Source organism: Piliocolobus tephrosceles, chromosome 2 (genome assembly GCF_002776525.5).
Source record: "Piliocolobus tephrosceles isolate RC106 chromosome 2, ASM277652v3, whole genome shotgun sequence".
NCBI lineage: Eukaryota > Metazoa > Chordata > Mammalia > Primates > Cercopithecidae > Piliocolobus > Piliocolobus tephrosceles.
The window spans coordinates 142088295-142110579 of record NC_045435.1 but is presented as its reverse complement, the minus strand read 5'-3'; the positions used below and the strand labels follow the sequence as shown (position 1 = coordinate 142110579).

Sequence of the window (22285 nt, the reverse complement as noted above, 5' to 3'; positions counted from 1 at the left end):
TATATATATATAGTATTGAATAGACTATATATATATAGTATTGAATAGAATATATATATATATTCATGCAAAAATCAGTCACATGGCTTCATCATACATTTGATTATTTTTCCCCATGAAAGACTTAAATTCATCCTCTTAGATGAAAACAGATACTTCCTTGATAAAAATGCAAGAATTTCTAGTGGACTTTTGATTACGCACTGGGGACACAATTTTCTTTTCCAGGTTAAAGGATTACTAAAAATAAGTATGATATATCAGTTTTCATATTTTGCACAACTGAAAAATGAAGCCAATCTATATTTGCTTAAACAATGACAAAAGTTTTAAACGGTTTTATGTATTAAGTTACCATGTGCCAGTCTGTTTCAACTTTTCTGAATATAGATTCCATTTTCCACACACCATTCTCCCATCCAGAAATGGTTTGATTGTTATTTGAAACTCGAACATAACGATCCTTCACAATATTATAACAAAGGTGGAGCTGTTTAGAAATCTTCTCATTTTCAGAGGGAATAAACGAGGTTTCTTTTCTCTTAAAAAGAAAGCAGAATTAGTTTTTCAACATTATGGAAGAAAAAGAAAAAAGAGAAATTACTAAGCAGTGTGGTAAGAGAACCCTTCAAAATTGAAAAAAAAAAATTGGTGCCATTGGAAAATTTGGAAATTATTTTATACATTAAATATAATCAGTATGATGTTATTATAGCTCTAAACATTACTAGAGAGAAAAACAAGAAGTATGAGCTCTGACTTATATTTTTGTGATTTTGCATTCAATGAATTCATTAATTTTTATTCTTTTCTACCACCACCACTATCCCCTACTTGGACTTCTACAGCTGTCTCCTGTGCTGACTCCCAGCTTTCAACTCTTACCTCTCCTATCCATGCTCCACATAGCAATGAAAATGATTTTTGAAAAAATGTAAACTAGGATATGTCACTTGCCTGCTTAACTCACTTCAGTGACTTAAACTCCAAGCTCTTTACCAAGTCTACCAGGGCCTTATGATGGTTCACCCTGCTTGCTTCTCCAACCAGATGTCCTGTTACTCTTCCCTTTCATTTCTACACTCACATCATATTACTTTTCCTTTAGTTCCTCAAAAAGGTCCAGCTCATTTTGCCTCACGGCCTTGAGACATGCTGCTTCTTTCATCTAGGATGCTGTTCTTTCTACTCTCCACATACTTGATTCTTTTTCATCCTCAGTCCTCAACCATTTCTTCAGTGTCCTTTCCTAATTCCCTAAGGTAGGAGAGCAGCTGAGAGGTATAGCATGAAACAATCTTCTGCATGTGTAAAATTATTACAAAAGCTCACATTTTAACCTTAAAATCCCAGGCAATCTTTGCATTCTAGTCCAAAATAACATTAATATTTTAAAAAATATTTTAATTCTAAGATTAAAATAAAACTTTTCTTCTGGAAATGATACCACCAATGTTCCTTCTGTTTCCAGCTGATTGCAAGATTAATTCCAAAAGTATTTAGGATTAATGTTTTTCTATTTACTTTTAAAACAAACATCCATTTCTAAAGGAAAAAATGATTTCTTTTTAAATCCATGGCCCTAAAATGGTCTCCAGCAATTAAGAAACTTAAAAAAAAAATTCAAAAGAGAAAACAATGTGGTATGCAACCCAATTCATATTTTTAAAGTTAATCAACTTCCATGCCATGCAAGAGGTAGCATACCCATGCATAAAAGGAAATGAAGACCTAAATAATAGCCATGTTTTAAATTGAACACAGCTGTGAATTAAATTAGCTCTTTTTAACTGGCTGTATTTAGATTTATACTTGTAACAGACTGCATTGGCAGTGATTTGAATTATTTGTTGAATTTGGATCTTGTAATCCTATGGCTGAACCAACACTTTTAACTGCCTGCTACAGACGATAGGACAAATTAAAAAGCAAATATAAAATTTATTAGAGATAATTTGCTCCTTTAAAACATATTCTGTTACTAGAGAAATGAGCTGCAACAATGGCAAATTTAGAAAAAGTAGATAAATAAAACTCTGGAACTGCTTGATATTGATATTGTGATGAGTTATTTTCCTTTCAAGCATTTTTCATTGCAAATTTCCTAAACATTTATATTAAATGCTCTCCAGTGACTCAACTTTAGCTCCCTAAAGGCGAAGGAAAGTTTATTATACTGTCCTAATGCCCGTTACAAAGTCTAGCACGCTGATTTTTACCTAGTCACTTAACTTTAGGACCTAACTATGGAAATTATATTTCTATTGTTATTGACTTTTGGGAGATTAATCATGTGATATCTTAAAAAATAAGTTTTAATATAACAGTAATTATACCACCAACAATAATTTCTAGCCAATATCAGATATATGCCCGCATATACCAAGAAATAAACACTTTCATCTGCTGAATTCCCCAAATTCTGTAATTTCCCCACTCCATAAAGTTTTCATCTGGAGAGGATAAAAGTAAAACAGCATTCTTCTAAATGCATTAGATTCTCATTTTAAAAGACCTAAATAAGCACTTCACAAAAGAGAATGAGGACATCCAAAAGTTTAAAGAAAAGGTATTCAACATAATTAGTCATCACCAAAATGCAAACTAAAATCACGATGCTACTATATGCCACCAAAACTGCTAAAATGGAAAAGATAGACAATACCAAGTGTACACAAAGATGTCGAAAAATTTCATATACTGCTGGTGAGAGTATAAGCTGGCATAACCATTTTGAAAAATTGTTTGGCAATATCTACTAAAGCTGAATATACTCATACTCTATTACCTAGCAATTCCATTCCTAGGTATACATCCAACAAAATGCCTACACATATTCACTGAAAATATGAATATAAATGTTCAGAGCAGCACCATTTATATCAGCCAAAACTAGAAATAACCCAAATAGCCATCAACAGTGAAAAATTACATTCATACAATGAATTATACAGCAATGAGACTAAACATACCATACATATTGCAACATGTATCTCACTGACACAAAGTTGCACAAAAGAAGTTATATACAAAACAGTACGTGCTATATGATTGCATTTATATAAAGCACAATAACAGGCAAAATTAATATATGATGTTAGAAGCCAGAAAAATGATTACTTTCAAGGGTGTAAGACAGTGTGGAAAGAAACTCACGCTTGTTTCTACGGTTCCAGTGATCTATTTCTTATTCTGATTGGTGATTACTTGGGTGTTAAATTTGTAAACATTCATTAAGCTGTACATTTGTAATTTGTGCATTTTCCTGTATATTCTTCAGTAAAAGTTATACTGCACTAAAAATTTACATAAGGTAAAAAAAATTTTAAGTCCCATTTTAAAAATGCTTTGCTAACTCTTACGCGTGATTATGCTATGTCAATCAATTACTGGTTCTCTTCAAATGTTTGCATTTTAAAATAATTACTCTCAAGTTAACTGAAAGGTCATAGTCAATGCACTTGGAGCATAGTACAGGAAAAGCATAGTATAGAAAGCAGGAAAGTAAAAGGATCATCATGCTAGAATGAATTAAATACCTGTAGACCCATTTCACCTCGGGCTACTCTCCAAGCCACTGACCCAGATATTCTTCCCCCAAGTTCTCCAGGTTTAGGGGTTTTGGGAGATATAAATTCAACAAGCTCCACAATTATCCTCTGGAGAAGTTCTTTCCTTCTGTTTTCTGACAAAAACAGTTGCCTCTGTAATTCATGTTTTTTAAAAAAGTTGTTAAGATTAGGGGAATGTATAGGTCCATCTCTAAGCAAGAATATACTTAAAACACTTGCATTTTAAGAGGTCTTGAAACAAGTATTGAATTTTATTTTCAAACATATATTATTCAGAAAATAAAAAGGACACTGTGGAAAAGTTAAATAATTTTATAAATTTTACATTGGGAAATCATTTAACACCTATTTCCAACTCTCCATGAGCTCTACTGTCCTAGATTTATTTATAATGAAGGTAGCAACTTCTGTTTCTGGATATGATAGACTGGCTTGTGTCAGAATGTCTTGCTGAGAAAAGCTAGAAAAGCTAGTAGAAACACACACACAGAACACTCACATATAAACACCTGTTGAATGCAACAGAAAGCTGCAAAGGCAGCCAGAACTTGAGAAGTCAAAACTCCAAGAGAAGAAAAGAATTCAGGTGAAGGGCACATGCTGCACCCTTTTCCCTTCCAGTCATTTGTCAATTATTAAGTGGCATGAGAACAGTCTGAGAAGCCAAGGACAAAATAGTGACTGAAGTGCTGGAAATCAAACCAGAATTTTTAGCAGAATCACAGTGCTGGGGTAAAAATAAACTGAGGGTCAGAGTCTTCTACAGCAAGCGGGTCTAGCAAATACTCCAGGTTTTCAGGTAGAGATCTCTGAAGGGCTACACATTAGGAGTAAGTGCAGATTCAAAATAGACTGAAACCTTACCTGGAATCATAATCACTGATTGGATTAATGTGCTCTGCTCTGTTCTGACTGCCTGCTACAGCAAAATTCATTGCTTATTTTTTAATTTATGAAAAAAACCCACATGTATAGAGTTAAATTTTTCAATACTATCCATGGGGTATAAAATAAAAATTGAACCTTTCATCTTGGAACCCCAGTTCCTCTCCTCGGAAGCAGTCATTGTTAATTTCCTGTGCCTTGCTTCAGAAATGTCCTCACATGGACGTGTGTGTGTGTGTGTGTGTGTGTGTATGTACACACATACTACATAAATATGAGTCTGTGTCATATCCAAAGCACAGTTACATTGATAAATAAGACAACACACTTTTTGTCAGGTACTACCAACATTGAAATTGTGTTTCATAGAACTTTGAGATGAGACAGTTTAATAACTCATAATATTTAAAATGAGTCCTCAAAATTTTCAATGAACAAAAAGACAGAACATATTCTTGCTTATGAAACAATGCTACTACTTTAAGAATTTCAATAGGCTATAAATGGCTATTCTCGACTATATAAAAAATGTCAACTGTTCTTTCAAAAAAGATAGCCACCACATACCTGCTTATTAAGCCCATTAATAGTTTCTCGAAGTAATGCTTCTTTAACCTTAGTTCTTCTAGCAATCACCTCTTCATGTTTACAGGAATATCGCCAAGTGACATCAACTACCTGAAACAAATAACAGAATGCAAATAATTAACAAGATTACAACCATCAACCTTTATTTACTAGATACCTAGAATGTATGTAATTTTTAAATGCTTTTTTTTTTTTTGAGATGAAGTTTCGCTCTGTTATCCAGGCTAGAGTGCAGTAGCATGATCTCAGCTCACTGTAGTCTCACTTCCCAGGGTCAAGCGATTCTTGTATCTCAGCCTCCCAAGTAGCTGGGACTACAGGCATGCACTATCACGCCCAGCTAATTTTTGTATTGTTTTAAGTAGAGACGGGGGTTTCACCATGTTGACCAGGCTGGTCTCGAACTCCTGACCTCAGGTGATCCACCTACCTTGGCCTCCCAAAGTGCTGGGATTATAGGCATAAGCCACCACGCCCAGCCTTAAATGCAATTTTTAGAATACTATCCTTTGTTTAAAATTTAAAAGCCATGGGGCCAGGTGCAGTCATCTCAGCACTTTGGGAGGCTGCAGTGAGCAGATCACTTGAGGTCAGGAGTTTGAGACCAGCCTGGACAACATGGTGGAACCCCATCTCTACTTAAAAAAAATTACAAAAAAATTAGCCAAGTGTGGTGGCACGTGCTTGTAATCCCAGTTACTCAGGAGGCTGAGGCAGGAGAATCGCTTGAACCTGGGAGGCAGAGGTTGCAGTGAGCCGGGATCATGTAAGTGCACTCCAGTCTGGGCAACAGGGAGAGACTCTGTCTCGAAAAATTAAAATAAAATAAAATAAAACTTTAAAAGTCTGTAAAATAAACTGAATTCGTCACTTATTCATTCCTAAACAGTTGATAGTTTAACCAGAAATGCCATGATAAAAAAGTGAAAATTTCAAAATATTACCTTTTTAAAATTTATCTGTAAAGCTGATTCCACAAAATTCAACAAATAAAAATTTTATCCATTTTTATTGTATTAAATTTATACTATAGAACTGATTTTTAATACAAGTGGAAAGAATTCAATAGAGAAAAAATAATCTTTTCAATAAATGGTGCTAGAACAATTCATTATCCATATGTAAAAAAAACCCTTCATAACTTAGATCCTATAAAAAAAGTTAACTCAAAACGGATCATAGATCTAAGTGTAAAACTAAAAATATAAAACTTCTAAGACATAACATAGGAGAAAATCATTGTGACCAACAGCGGCAAAATTTCTTAAATATAACATCAAAAGGCACAATCCATAAAACAACAAATTGGTAAACTGAACACCAGTTTCTTTTCTTCAAAAGTTATTAAGAGTATGAAAAGAAAAACAACAGATAGGGAGAAAAATCTTTGCAAAGCACACATCTGACAATGGACTTATATAAGAATATATAAAGAACTCTCAAAACCCAACAGTAAGAAAACACAATACCCAATTAAAAAAAAAAAAATAAGCAAAGGGGACATACGGATGGTAAGCAAACACGTAAAAAGATGCTCAATATTATTTGTCGTTAGGGAAGTACAAATAAAAACCATAATGAAATGCCACTACACACCTATTAAAGGGGATAAAATTAAAAAGTCAGATCATACTAAATGTTAGCAAGGACATGGAGGAACCGGAAACTCTCACATACTGCTGTGAGATGGCACAATGGCACAGTCACGTTGGTAAACAGTTTAGTGGTTTCTTAAAAAGTTATATGTATATCTACCATATAATGCAGCCATTCTACTCGTAGGCATTAAGCAAAGAGAAAAGGCAGCATATGCCCGTATAAAGACTTGTGTGCCTGAATGTTCATGGCAGCTTAGTTTGAAATCGTGAAAAAAACTGGGAACTAGCCAAATAGCCATCAACAGGTTAAATGGTAAACTATGGCACATCCATACAATGAATACTGATTTGCAGTGGTGATTTCAGTGTATACAAATAAAACTTATCAAACTGTATAAATTAAATATATGCAGGTTATCATATGTTAATTTCACATTCATAAAACTGTCAAAAAAGAAAAAAATATATTTTATTTTTGGAAAAAAGTTTTTTTCTTTTATGTCCTACCTCATCTTTTGAAAATGCTATGACATAGGAAAGCTTCTTGCCCCATCCTATTTCATAAAGGAGTGGCTTGTCACAGACATCTTCACATGCATCACAGTGTAGCCACCGCTGCTGAGAAGGAGAATAGACTTCTGTCCAGACATGGTCTACTCAAGTAAGAGAAAAGAGAGCAATGGAAAAAAGACAATGAAATCAGAATGACTTCTAATAACTATACACAAAATCCTAAGAATCATAAAGTAATGCTTAATATTCTGAATTTCAGTTAATAAGTGCATTTTGTGGCACACAGGATTTTCGAATACCTGTATTAATTTCTGTCTCTTTGAAATTTTAAAAATGTTTTTCCAATCTCCTTTAACGTGTTCAATTTTAGGCTTACTGTGCGCTTTATCTCTTAAGAAGGTAGACATATTAAACAGCAGCATAAAAAGTATCATTCTGATTTTACCATCATGAAGGAGTTAATGTCACTTTTGAAACTACAGTCTCTCTCTCTGGACTTTAAGACCCAGAACCGGCAGGAAGTCTAATAGAATCTCTGGTCAATATATGCTTTATATTTGATTTTAAGAGAACACTGACTATTAACGGAAGGTTTCATTTAATTCTTTAGAAAATGGAAACACAAGGAAAACAACTTTTTAACATGTAGATCACACAAGTCATTTCTAAATAGGGACAACACAAATATCACATGACTTTTATGATTTCTGTATACTGCAATTTAAGTTTACAGTTTACTAAATCTTTTATAGTAATCCCTATAGCAATGAAGATTTCTATGGCACATTATTACATGTTTTTATCCATATATAAATAGTATCACTATAAATGCCATGGTAAATTGCTAATAAAAGAAGGAACACCTAGTGTTTGATAGATCAATAGGGTGGTTATAGTTTACAATAGTCTACTGCATATTTCATAATAGCTAGGAGAGAGTAATTCAAATGTTTCCAGCATAAAGACAAATATTTAAAGATCGCAGATACCCCAATAATACTGATTTGATCTGTGGAATTTATATAAATGCATTAAATTATTACAAGTATCCCCCAAATATGTACATCCATTATGCATCAATAAAAATAAAATAAAGGGGAAAAAAAGAATATTTATAGTGCAAAGCACCAGGCACAGCGCTAGGTGTTTTACAAAACTCTTGTGATCCCTTCAAAAAACCTGGAAGGTTGGTATTATTACTGTTTTACACAAGGCAAATGGAAGGTCAGACTGACAAGGCCAAAAAGTAACAGAGAATGATGGGCTCAGAATGTAAACCCAAACCTGTAAGCCTGCAAAGCCCTACTACCCTCTGCTCATTCCACATTCTGTACCTGTGTAATCCCAAACATAGCGAGCTTCAAACCCTAAAGCTCGGCAGCACAGTGTAAAACAATTGGCCCACTCGCCACACCGTCCACATCTTGTTTCCAAAAGTTTCTCAGGGTTATTATATCTGGTTTAAAAAGAAAACAAAAAACTTTGATTATCAAAATCAAGATTTTTAAGATAATTTACATTACCTCTATGCTAAACAGAAACGTTTCTTAATTTTTTTTTGTTTTTTTGAGACGGAGTCTCACTCTGTCACCCAGGTTGGAGTGCAGTGGCATGATCTCAGCTCACTGCAACCTCTGCCTCCCAGGTTCAAGCGATTCTCCTGCCTCAGCCTCCACAGTACCTGGGACTATAGGCGTGTGCCACCAGGTCTGGCTAATTTTGTTTGTATTTTTAGTAGAGACAGGGTTTCAACGTGTTAGCCAGGATGGTCTCGATCTCCTGACCTCATGATCCACCCTGCCCACCTCAGTCTCCCAAAGTGCTGGAATTATAGGCATGAGCCACTGCGCCCAGTCTTTAATTTGTTTTTAAATATTGATTTAGGAATCTAGAATATATGAGGCACAATGTTAGAATCTTTGGTGAAAAATAAACAGTAGTACTGCTTTCAAGTTGTTCATAATCCTGAGGAAAGGAATGAACAGAAATAATTTTAATATATTGGCAGAATTGATCAAACAATACAACAGGACAGATTTAGTGTTTAATATATGGCAGAATGTGACCAAACAATACAACAGGTCAGGTTAGTGACCAAACAATACAACAAGTCAGAAAGTGGCTGGGGAGGAGAGCTTTTATTTGACCTGTGTTTTGAATAACGTAAGATTTGGACAAGCAAACTGGTATAACTAGCTCACTATATTTAAAAGGTAAACAACTTTAACAAATTACTCAACAAAAATTTTAAATTCAATTTTATCTAAAATATTATCTTTCTTTCTAATAATCATTTTGATTAAAATTTTACTGTTTTGAAGTATTTAAAGGTGCCTGCTAATTTAGAAGTTGTTTTTTGGGATCTATTTGTAACATTCTTTTCAGAAGTTACTCCAATTACCAGACAATTCGAGAACCCTAAATTTTGCATTTTGTGTTGAGGCGGGTTTTGAACTGATAGAGCTGAGCAGGAAAAGTGCCGCAGCTGAGCAGCGAGGTCAGCGATGTGCTTTGGAAGGAAAGGAAACAGGCATAAATGAATGGGCTCTGCGATGACAAGTCTGTTAAGCAAATGCTTAACAAAACATTTCTTAAGCTAAATCAATGAATTCAGAACTTAGGTAATTAAATAAATTTTTTTCTTTTTTTTTTTTTGAGACGAAGTCTCACTCTTTCGCCCAGACTGGAGCGCAGTGGCACAATCTCGGATCACTGCAACCTCTGCCTCCCAGGTTCAAGCAATCCTCCTGCCTCAGCCTCCCCATATAGAGAACAGCTAGAGGTTAAAAAACGAGCACATGATTAGAAACTATGTCCTAAGCTAAAAAAATTAGATATTTTCAAAACGTGGTATCTTTTCTTGACTGATAATACAACCAAACTTTATAAGCATTGCCAATTCAGAAAATCTGAAAACAGGCTTATAAATGAAAGAATGGAAATTTAAAATTTAAAATGTCCTTAGTTTAAAATTTAGAGATATGAGGAGTAGGTTAGGTTGGGCAGGGGAAGCACCTAACTAAAACAGACTTCTGCTAATAATACTGATAATAATAATAATAATGCTGATTATTGTGAGAGTAAATACAATTATGTGTTTAAAATAATCATCCGATGATAGTATGGAAGGTAAAAGTATACTTCAGCATTATTATTATCAGTATTGTTAGTTATCAGTTAAAAATTAGGAATTAAAAAAGTAATACAAGATATATAGCATTAAACATGACTATACTCAAATTATACTTTAGAACAAGAGTCAACTAATTTCCTATAAAAGACAGACGGTGAATATTTCAGACTTTGTGGGTCATATCATTTCTGTCACCATTATTCAACTCTGCTGTTGTAGCATAAAAACAGACCACAAGCAAATGAATCAGCATGGTCATCTTCTAATATAACTTTACTTACAAAAACAGGATGTCGGCTGGATTTAGCCTGCCAGCCACAGTTTTCTCACCTGTGTTTCACAGGAATATATTTCTGATACTTAAATATTAAAAAGTTCATTTAGTAAAAACTCTCTTCTAACTATTTCATTACGAGATTATTCTGACTTTACTGTCCTGGGCACCCACCTTGGGAATCGATTGCTGAACTGGCAGGCATCACAGTAATGATCTTCCACTTTCTTTGCGCCCCACTTCAGCTCATCATCATTGGGTAGTAATGATCCATCTCTAGACCTAGTCTGTCCACCACATTTGCTGCACAAAATATTATTCACCCAGTGAAAAAATTCTTCCTTAAACCAGTGCAAAAGCTCCAGCAAAAGAAAATCCTCATCACTTATATTAGTACCTGAGAAATTAAGGGAGAACCAAGTAAGAGCTAAAGCTGGCAAAATTTAAAATATCCACACATATTTATTCTCAAATATGAACCTGAAAAATATGAAAATGTAAGATGATTTTAAACGTTTTCACTGATAAGAGGCAAGAAGAAACTGTCATTTATTATGCACTAGGGTGAAATACAATGACATGTATAACTGCACATTAAAAACAGTAGAACATTTACCATTTTATATCTTCTAACTGACATTATGTATTAACAAGTGAGCTGAACACAATGACCTCGTAGGGAACTACAGTCAGTTAGGAATTGATCCTGAAGTACAAGGGAGGTAGAAAAATAAATTTGATTTTGAAAAACATTTAAAAATGGGATACATTAAATTTGTTATCAGGTATATACACAAGTAAACATTAAACAATCACAAAAGGCAGAAATCACAGAATTCCAGACATTTAAAAAATCATCCTAATTATTAGCCTTTCTATTAGGGCTTCAACTGTACAATATAATCCATCCATGGATACTCATCCCCAAACACATAAAAACACAACCATATCTCTAGTATATATAACAATCCCAGCATATTATAACACGACAGATAATATTATACCCACTTTTCCATAAACAGATCTCTCTTGATCATATTCAAAACCATGGTATCTCTGGCAAGAAGGGAAGGAGAGGGAAAATCAATCTTAAAAACATATATAGGGGGTTCTCTATCTTTAATGTTTTATGATTAAAATAGAGTGATAAAACATAAATATGAAGGACATATATAGCATAAAAATCTAATAAAGCTTGATGTTGCTCATAGGTGTACGATACATTATACTTTGTTCTTGTATTTAAGTTTGATGTGTTTCAAAATAAAAAACTACAGAAAAAAAAAAAAAAAACTACAGAGAATGTAAAAAGGTCAGAAATATTAATGTTCCTGGAGGGAAAACTCAATATTTCTAAAGTTGTTAACCTTCCACAAATTAATCTATAATTTAATACAATCCCAAATAAAATTATACAATATTTTTTCATAAAATTTGACAAGCTAGCCAGGCGTGGTGGCTCACACCTCTAATCCCAGCACTTTGGAAGGCCAAGACAGGCTGATCATCTGAGATCAGGAGTTCGAGACTAGCCTGGCCAACAAGGTGAAACTTTTTTCTCTACTAAAAACTACAAAAATTTTCTGGGTGTGGTGGTAGGCACTGTAATCCCAGCTACTCGGGAGGCTGAGGCAGGAGAATCACCTGAACCTGGGATGCAGAGGTTGCAGTGAGCCAAGACTGTGCCACTGCACTTCAGCCTGAGTGACAGAGCGAAACTCTGTCTCATTAAAAAAAAAAAAAAAATTGACAAGCTAATACAAAATCCCATGTGGAAGAGAAAATGCACAAAAAAACCCACACAACTTTGAATAAGAATCATGAGGTAAATTTGCCTACAATGTATCAAGACATATTATAAAACTCTAATAATTAAAACATTGTGATATTAGTGAGGAATAAACAAACAGATCAATGAAACAAAAGAAAAAGTCCTGAAAGACAGATTTCTAAGCAAATGCACAGTATTTAATAAAGTTAGCATTTTAAAGCAGGGTTAGGTCGGGCGCGGTGGCTCAAGCCTGTAATCCCAGCACTTTGGGAGGCCGAGACGGGCGGAAAACGAGGTCAGGAGATCGAGACCCTCCTGGCTAATCCGGTGAAACCCCGTCTCTACTAAAAAATACAAAAAACTAGCCGGGCGAGGTGGCGGGTGCCTGTAGTCCCAGCTACTCAGGAGGCTGAGGCAGGAGAATGGCGTAAACCCGGGAGGCGGAGCTTGCAGTGAGCTGAGATCGGCCACTGCACTCCAGCCTGGGCGACAGAGCGAGACTCCGTCTCAAAAAAATAAAAAAATATAAAAAACTAAACTAAACTAAACTAAACTAAAATAAAATAATAAAATAAAATAAATATTAAAAAAATAAAATAAAATAAAATAAAGCAGCATTAACAGGATGGATTGTTTCAGTAAATGATATTTGGACAAATAGCTATCTAAGTATCAGATCCCTAATATAGTTCATTTAAAAAAAAAAAAAAAAACCTCTTTCTCCAGAGTACTATGAAAGTAATAATAGAAGTTTATAGGTGAATGTGTTTATGTTTATGACTTTGGGTTAGGGAAGGTCTTAAGCAAGATACAAACTGTTAAATCAATAATGAAAAAAATAAATTTTCTTATGTTACAAATAAAAACTTTTGAATTTCAAAAGCTACACTAAAGAACCCTGGGAGGAAAAAATTGTAACATGTCTAACAAAGAAAAGATAAATTTCTGGCTGGGCATGGTGGCTTGCGCCTGTAATCCCAGCACTTTGGGAGGCTGAGGCAGGCAGATCACCTGAAGTCAGGAGTTGGAGAACAGCCTGCCCAACGTGGGGAAACCCCATCTCTACTAAACACACACACACACACACACACACACACACACAAAAGCCGGGCGTGGTGGCAGGTGCCTGTACTCCCAGCTACTCAGGAGGCTGAGGCAGGAGAATCACTTGAACCTGGGAGGCAGAGGCTGCCGTGAGCCGAGATCATGCCACTGCACTCCAACCTGGGCGATAAGAGCACAACTCCATCTCAAAAAAAAAAAAAAAAATTCTAAATACATAAAGAACTTCTATAAATCAGTAAGAACATTAAGAAACCCATTAGAAAAATTCACAAAGTCCATAAAAGAAATTCAATACTTTCATTAAGTGGAAACAAATATTCTTAGACACTTCTAGTATAAATTGGAAGGCAATCTGGCAGGATCCATTATAGTATAAAAGTATTACACACACTTGACATTTCAGTTTCCATCCAAGAGAAACACTTGTGCATGTGTGTCAAAAGACGTATTTTACAAGAATCTCCACTGTGGTGGCATTTAGAACAGAGAAAATGGAAACAACCTCTACGTCCATCAATAGGGAATTGGATAAATAATAGTATATGCACAATCAAACACTATGGAGTGAAAAAGCTGTCCAATACATATTTGTAAATGAAAAACACCAAGGAGCTGAATAGATATGAGATGATAAATTTTACATAAACCCCACACAACTTAAACTATTTTTATAAATAATTATTTCCAGGTATAAATATCCAGGACATGAAAAGGAACAGAACTGAATGGCAGGGAGAGTTTGGAGTTTCCCATATAATATGAAAGCTTTCCAACAGGAAGATATTCGTGAATTAGTTGCATTAAAAACAAAGTTTTAGAAACAGAGGACTGTCATTCTCCTTCTCAGTCTAGTGCCTACCATGCAGCAGCTAGAGTCATCCTTTTAAAAGTACAGGCCAGATTATATGACTTAAAAAACCCTCCAATGGGTTTCCATCCATTCAGAATAAAATTCAAAGTCCCAACTCTTGTTCTTTCAGCTGGCCCCCTGTAGTGGGCTAAAAAATGGCCCTCAGAGGATATCCATGTCCTAATCACTGTAGCCTATCAAGGTAGTTACCTTATGTGGCAAAAAAAGAGAAAGGTCTTTGCAGATGTTATAAAGTTAAGGATCTTTAGATGGGGAGATTATTCTGGAATACGTGGATAAATCCAATCACAAGTAACCTCATAAGAAGCAAGTAAACGGAGATTTTACACACAGAGAAGGCAATGTGAAGATGGGACAGAGAGAGATTTGAAGATGCTGGCCTTAAGACCGGACTGTTGCAGCCACAAACCAAGGACTGCCAGCAGCAACCAAAAGCTGAAAGAAGCACAGAACAGATTCTCCCCTCCAAAAGAAGCATGGCTCTGGGGATACCGTGATTTCCCTCTGTGATAATGATTCTGGATTTCTGCCTTCTGGAACTATAAGAATACATTTCTTTTTATTTCACCAAGTTTGTGGTAATTTGTTATAGTAGCCCCAGGAAACCTAAATACTCTCTTACCTCTCTGACCTCAAACCCTATCTCCTCCTGTCTTGTTCACTGGCTATAGCCACCATGCTCTCCTTGCCATCTCTTAAACTTGCCAACCTCACTCCCACCTCAAGAGGCCTTTGCAGCTGCTCATGCCTTCTACCTAAAAGGGAAATCATTGCTTTTTAGAGAAGCCATCCCTGAAAATCTTGTATCAAACAGCATCTTACTAATCATCACTCACTCTCTGTTCTCCCATTGGTCTTCCTAGCACTTTTCACTAGTGTGTGTGTGTGTGTGTGTGTGTGTGTGTGTTCCCATAATGGTAGGTACTTAGTTTTGTTTACTGCTAGATCCCCAACACTTAGTGTTCTGCTTGCTATACACTAGATGCTTAATAAATACTTGAATGATGAAGGGACTGAACAAACATGCCTCAAAATATTACTTAGAATTGTAATCGTTCACCAGTCATTATCAAGACCAAGAAGGAAAGGAAAACAGCGTATTTGTACTTCTGTTACATACTCCAGGTATACATCAGCACGTTTCCAGCTGAAAGTATGACTATCAAATAGTCACACTCAATTAAGGGTCAATGTTCCTCATTTAAGCAATATCCTTAACTAGGGGCTCAGAGAAATAAAAGTAGATTCCTGTATGATGAAAGCTCAGAAATTTCAGAGATAAGGGAAGCCTGATTTAGATGCTAAATTCTGTGAAGACAATACTGGGTTTACTTCAAAAATTAATTAAGACTTCAAATTTCTAAAGTTACCATCTTCAAAAATACCATATAAATGTAGATTTCTAGTAACTTATCAGTGACAAAATAAAATCAACAAGTTTAGGCCGTAACTCCATTCTCTGAAAACCCCTTCAATGTACAAGACAATGAGAAAATGGGTAAAAACATCAGTAGAGGTAGCCTTATCCATGTTCTCCATCTCATATCTTCATATACAATTTAGTAGGCCAAGACACATTTTGTTACCACTTTTCAAAAATAGGTTCCTCCTCCAGAAAGGTGTTTTACCTGTATCTGAAACATGCAATCATAACAAACCTTCAGTCTACCAGGCCAGAGCTATCAAACCATGCTTCTCTATCTCATTTGGCAGTGCCACAAGGTCCCCACTTCTGCATCAAACCAAAACACTTTCCCCAGTCCATAGACCCAGAATATGATTTTGTCTGGAAAGGGAAAAACAGTCCACTGCACTAATGAAAGAAAATCACCAACTTGGCCAGTGGGGGCTTCGTCATCATCTCAGTGCCATTCACTCCCTGGGGCAGAGACTGACGGTGGCCATATGATCTTCACTTGCCACTTCGTCCTCATTTGTAGAATTTCAATTTTGGAGGGATGACAATGCACCAGCTAAAAAACTACAGATCCCAACTTCCCTTGCGGCTAAGTGTGGCTAAATGACTAAACTTCATGTGACTCCAAGGAAGACAACTTCAAGAGAAGCAGCTCAAATTAGAGATAAAACCTTTATGCTTTTTCTCCATTTCTTCTTCCTGATGTTTGGTCTGGAAATGTAATGGCTGGAGCTGCAGCAGCCACTTTGGACTACAAGGTGATGTGAAAGATGGAAAACATGTACATCTGAGCTGAAAGACAGAAGGCACCTAGGTCTTTGATGATAGCTCACCATTAGCACCAGACTACCTCCATAATTTCTTGCATGAGAAAATAATATCTAAGCCACCAGCCATTTTACTCGTAGCACAACCTAACCCTAATTGATATACTCATTGTGCCATACCACTTATTTCACTATATGTTTAAGTTTCCTTCACTTGTTACTCTTCCTCTTCCTATATCCTGTTGTGTTTCTAAACTATTGCTATCCAATAGAATTTTCAGCAATAATGGAAATAATTCCTATTCCTACTGTCCAGTAAGGTTGTCATTAACCACTTGAGGTTATTGAGTAGCTGAAATGTGCTGAATGTGACTGAAGAACTTGATTTTTCATCTCACTTATTTTAAATGTAAATAGCCACATGTGGCTAGTGCTACACTGTTTTCTAGAACCTCTGTAACCCTACCTCTCCACCCTGTCCTCTCAATTTTAGCAGTCTCATTTACCTGCATGGCTTTACCTATCATCCTTAAGTGTATTTCAAGGCTTGACTTCTTATTGAATTTCCAGGCCTATGTTTTTACTGACAGTCCAGATAGCAGGCACCTCAACTCACTCTTCCTTTCCCTTCAAAACCTGAAATTAAACTCCTTTAATTTCCTAGTTGCCTAGATTCAAAGTTACCCAGTCATCTTTGACATCTTCCTTATATATACATGATGCCTTATCCTATCGACTGCCAATTACACATATTCTATAACCCCAACAACTTTCACATCCATCTTCTCCCCTGTAATCTCAACCCTTTGTTCACCCTCTTACCCCTCTTATGTAAATTAGATTACTATTGTGTTTTAATTTTTCTCTTTGTACTCTTTTGATTTTAATTCATTCCACAAGTTATTACTAATCTTCCTTAAATACAGTCTGATGTCACTCACTCAAAGCTTCAGTAGTCAATCCTGCTGAATTACCTATTCAAGAACACCTGAAATATCATTTTCTGCTTTCTGATGAAAAAGGTTACGTAACATTTCTGCTATATGTTCAATTACAGTCACAATATAACATTAGTCTTTTTGCCGAGACTTTGTTTCCTTTGAATTTCTTTGGTCTTTACTATTTCAAACCTTATTAGAAATATGCTTTATTTCATTTTACTAATTCTTTTTGAAAACATTAAAAATGAACTCGGTATACACTGCTCTGTCTGAAATTCAATGTCAACCAAAATACGGTCTCAGCCTACTTGATCTTCCACTGCTTTATATACACCCTACCCTACACACAGTCTAACTGTATTATTCATTGTTCCCAAATACAGCCTGTCCTTCTCTGCCTCTATCCATGTTGATCACCACACTTGGAAGAAAATCCCCAATCCCTTAGTATGTACTTTGACATATTTTATAAATCCCACTCATCCTTCACGCCCTTAAAAAAAAAAAAGCCCAGTCTTGTACTGATTTTCATAATTTTCACTACTAATCTGCTGTCATTTCTTTCCTATTTTAATTAAAACTTTTTAAGTGTGAAAGAATATATACATAGATCTTAAAAGTCATACTCCAATGTGATGAAGTTATTGATGTTTATCTTCTCTCTATTTTCTGCAACCCCTGTATTATCTTTATAATTAGAAAGAAAAAATGCTGGAGCAAATGTTAGCAGGGAACATCAGCAGATTTTTATGGGAAATGGACTTTAAGTCTTAGCTAATGGACTTGAAGGATTCTTGGTCCACTGATAAGACCATTCCCACTGTGAGGACAGATGGATAAATGCATCAGGATAAACATAACATTCACCTAACTAATGCTCTTTATTGTAGATTCTTGCTCCTTGAGCAATCTCCTGGTTGTTATTTGCCTGGAGAGAGAAAATATGATGGACACAAACAGGAACATTCTGTCTTTATGCTATTTCTCACTGAAGTTTATTCACTTAGTAACATAATGTTTATTTATTTATTTATTTATTTATTTATTTATTTATTTTTACTTTTTGAGACGGAGTTTCGCTCTTTTGCCCAGGCTGGAGTGCAGTGGCGCACTCTCCACTCACTGCAACCTCCGCCTTCCGGTTTCAAGCGATTCTCCTGCCTCAGACTCCCAAGAAGCTGGGATTACAGGCAACTGCAATCGGCTAATTTTTGTATTTTTAGTAGAGACGGGGTTTCACCATGTTGGCCAGGTTGGTCTACAATATGTTTTAAAAATTATACCTCATACATTACATTTGTTGGACTCTGCTTTACACTCAGTTGATCTGTATATTTGAGTTCTCATCTTCTATTCAGCTGCTTCTTAAGGCAAGGTTATATTATTATACTGTCTCTCCCCTGCAGGGCCCACCCAGCCCAATGACTCAGACACAAAACATGTTCAATAAGTACCTGATAAACAGGCATTTATGTAAGGCATCATATAAAGGACCACAGTATTCTGAAGCTGGACAGGGCCTGTATAATCACATATTAATAAGCATTCTTATTGTACACACAGGAAAAAACTGTTAATACAAGAAGAGAATAACTGTCTTAAGGTTAGCAGGCCTGTAGCAGAAGTAAATCTAAGGCCCAAGCCAGTCATCAAAAATTTAAAAATGGCATAGTGTAACATTTTTAAAAAGACAAAAATTACCAAAATACAATGGGTAGCAAAATATATAAATGACATATGTGAAAACTGATCAAATGGTTAAAAAAGGAAGAGATACACATAGTTAAGCCTTCAGAGAGATTTCTGGTTTCAGCTTCCAGCTTCTACCAAGCAGAGGTCAATACTTCCACCTTTAAAACAATAAAAAGCTCAACTGAAATCGGTGACTTTTCTTGGACCCATTAGAGAACTGAGGTCACAGAGTGAACTATCACCCCAAAATCCAAAAAGACAGACAAATAAAGAGAATCACAGCCCAAATCTGCTTAAATGGAACAGAAGTCACTAGAGCCATAAACTGGTAAGGATATTTAAATAGCAATTTTGACAAACTGCTGCAAGCTGAGTATGGACTAGCTTGGGAGTAAGAAATTCAGTCTTGGGAGAGGTCCCCATACTTCTGTGCATTTTGTCTGCAGGAAGCCCACCAGGTTTTCACAATGAAGAACCAAGAAAAATCCTTTGTGGCTCTAGAAAAGACGGGAAGAGTAAGAATTGTGAGGTATAGCCAGAGTGTTCTTCACAATTAAGGCCTACTCTCCAGGGAAAAAGATTTTACCAGAGTCTTCTCTCAACTGGGGGAAGGACATACATTCCCCCGACTCCAGCCCCTTGTAGCCTTCCTGTCTCACCTATGGGGGTAAAAAGGCTAACAAACACTTGTGAAAGGCACAGGCCCAGAGATACAGGCCCACTAAAATACCGAGATTTAATCAAAAGATTATAGAACCTTCTCCTTGATACCTTACCATCACACCAATAGGGCTCCAGTATTGTAACAATGGATTACAACTAAACAAACACCAAGCAGGATAAATGCAGACCCTAAGGAGGAGTTCTTAGGGAAGCCTAAAGACAATGGGGGAGACAACAAGAACACTGGAGGAATTTGAAGCCTCTGATACCTACAGCTATAGCAAACATGAAAACAACTCTAGTTAGATTAATTCCTAGATTAGCATAAAACCTTACATGAAAGGCCTGTTTACCTCAGTTCCTATTATCCAGTACATCAAGCCAAGCTTTTACATATATTATTTCATTTATTTCTAAAAATTATCATTCTTATTTCTACATGAAGAAACTGAGTCATAGAGATTAAATTACTTGCTCAGTGATGCACAGGAAGTAGCGGAGCTGAATTTATACAAAGACAGTTGACGCCAAAACCCACTCTTAATAAATAACATCTCTCTACTAATAAAAGTGAGTCAATGGTCTATTCATATGGATTAATTCTGAATATGGTTTCTGATAGAGTCACATTAAAATTCACTAATTTAAATTCACTAGTGATGCTATCATATATTCTGTGGGCTAAAGTTCTACTTTACCTAAAATATTCATATACCAATGATTAAACTGCAAATACATATTCAGGTAAAAAAAAAAAGTTGTTAAAAAGAATGTTCAAAAGACTTGAATAAACATTTCTCGGAAGAAGATATTCAAATGACCAATAAGCACATGAAAAAAATGCTCAATATCATGAATTAGGAAAATGCAAATCAAAACTACAGTGACATACCACTTCATCCCTATTAGCATGGCTACTATTGAAAAATTAGAAAATAATAAGTGTTGGTAAGAACGTGGGAAATTAGAACACTTGTGCACTGTTAGCAATGTAAAATGATACAGTCACTGTGGAAAACAGTATGGTGGTTCCTCAAAAAATTAAAAATAGAATTGCCGTAAGATCCAGCAGTTTTCACTTCTGGGTGTATACCAAAAATAACTGAAACCAGGATTTCAGAGTAAAGTATTTGCACACCCATGTTCATAGCAACATTATTCACAATAGCCAAAATATTGAAACAATCCAAGTATCCATGAATGCATGAATAAATGGATATGCAAAATGTGATACATACATACAATAGGATATTATTCACCTTAAAAAGGAAGGAAGCTCTCTCCTCCTCAGCGCTGCCTACAGAGGTGGCAGCCATCAGACCCCTTGTGAAGCCCAAGATCATCAAAAAGAGAACCAAGAAGTTCATCTGGCACCAGTCTGACCAATGTGTCAAAATTAAGTGTAACTGGCGGAAACCCAGAGGTATTGACAACAGGATTCATAGAAAGTTCAAGGGCCAGATCTTGATGCCCAACATTAGTTAAGGGAGCAACAAAAAAACAAAGGACATGCTGCCCAGTGGCTTCCAGAGGTTCCTGGTCCACAACGTCAAGGAGCTGTAAGTGCTGCTGATGTGCAACAAATCTTACTGTGCTGAGACTGCTCACAGCGTTTCCTCCAAGAACTGCAAAGCCATCACGGAAAGAGCCAGCCAGCTAGCCATCAGAGTCACCAACCCCAATGCGAGGCTGCACAGCTAAGAAAATGAGTAGACAGCTCATGTGCATGTTTTGTGTTTACATAAAACTGTAAAAACTGCCAAAATAAAGGAAGAAATTCTGCAATATGTTACAATCCAGATGTATTAGTTTGTTCTTATGCTGCTATGAAGAAATACCTGCAACTGGGTAATTTATAAAGAAAAGGTTTAATTGACTCACAGGTCCGCATGGCTGGGGAGGCCTCCTGAAACTTACAATCATGGCGGAAGGCACCTTTTCACAGGGCAGCAGGAGAGAGAATGAGTGCAAGCAGGGGAAATGCTAGATGCATATAAAACCATCAGATCTCACGAGACTCACTCATTATTATGAGAGCAGCATGGGAGAACCACTCCAATGATTCAACTACCTCCACCTGGTCCCACCCTTGACACATGGGGATTATAAGGATTATAATGCAAGGTGAGATTTGAGTGGGTACACAGAGCCAAACCATATCACTGGATGATCCTTGAGGTTCATTATGCTAAGTGAAATAAATCAGTCACCAAAAGACAAATATTGTATGATTCCACTTATATGAGATAGAATAGTCAAAATCACAGCAACAAAGTAGAATAGTGGTTGCTGGAAGCTGGGGAAGGATTATTATTTAATGAGTATCATTTCGGTTTTACAAGATAAAAACAGCTATAGACGGTGGTAATAGCTGAACAACATTATGACTATATTTAGTAACACTGAATTGTACACTTAAAAATGGGTAAGATGGTAAATTTTGTTATATGTATTTTACTTCAATTAAAAAATTGAAAAAAAAAAGGTGATATGTGCCCACGAGATATATGCAATAAAATTATACTATTATTGTAC

General features: G+C 35.8%; 1 protein-coding gene and 1 pseudogene across 3 annotated transcripts in view; one reads left to right on the top strand and one right to left on the bottom strand.

The window, feature by feature from the left end:
• The window catches only part of NGLY1 (N-glycanase 1), a 67953-nt gene that overhangs the window by 10234 nt on the left and 35434 nt on the right, over window positions 1–22285 (bottom strand). For 2 of the 3 annotated variants that reach the window (XM_023207275.3, XM_023207277.3), the window contains exons 5-10: window positions 10738–10960; window positions 8491–8612; window positions 7151–7296; window positions 5025–5135; window positions 3540–3704; window positions 356–541 (exon numbers count right to left, since the gene is read on the bottom strand). In XM_023207275.3, the coding sequence (XP_023063043.1) occupies window positions 356–541; window positions 3540–3704; window positions 5025–5135; window positions 7151–7296; window positions 8491–8612; window positions 10738–10960 (953 nt within the window). The remainder of the gene's footprint in view (window positions 1–355; window positions 542–3539; window positions 3705–5024; window positions 5136–7150; window positions 7297–8490; window positions 8613–10737; window positions 10961–22285) is intronic. The other variant, XM_023207276.3, reaches the window with a different exon arrangement.
• Window positions 18637–21463, top strand: LOC111539460 (annotated as a pseudogene).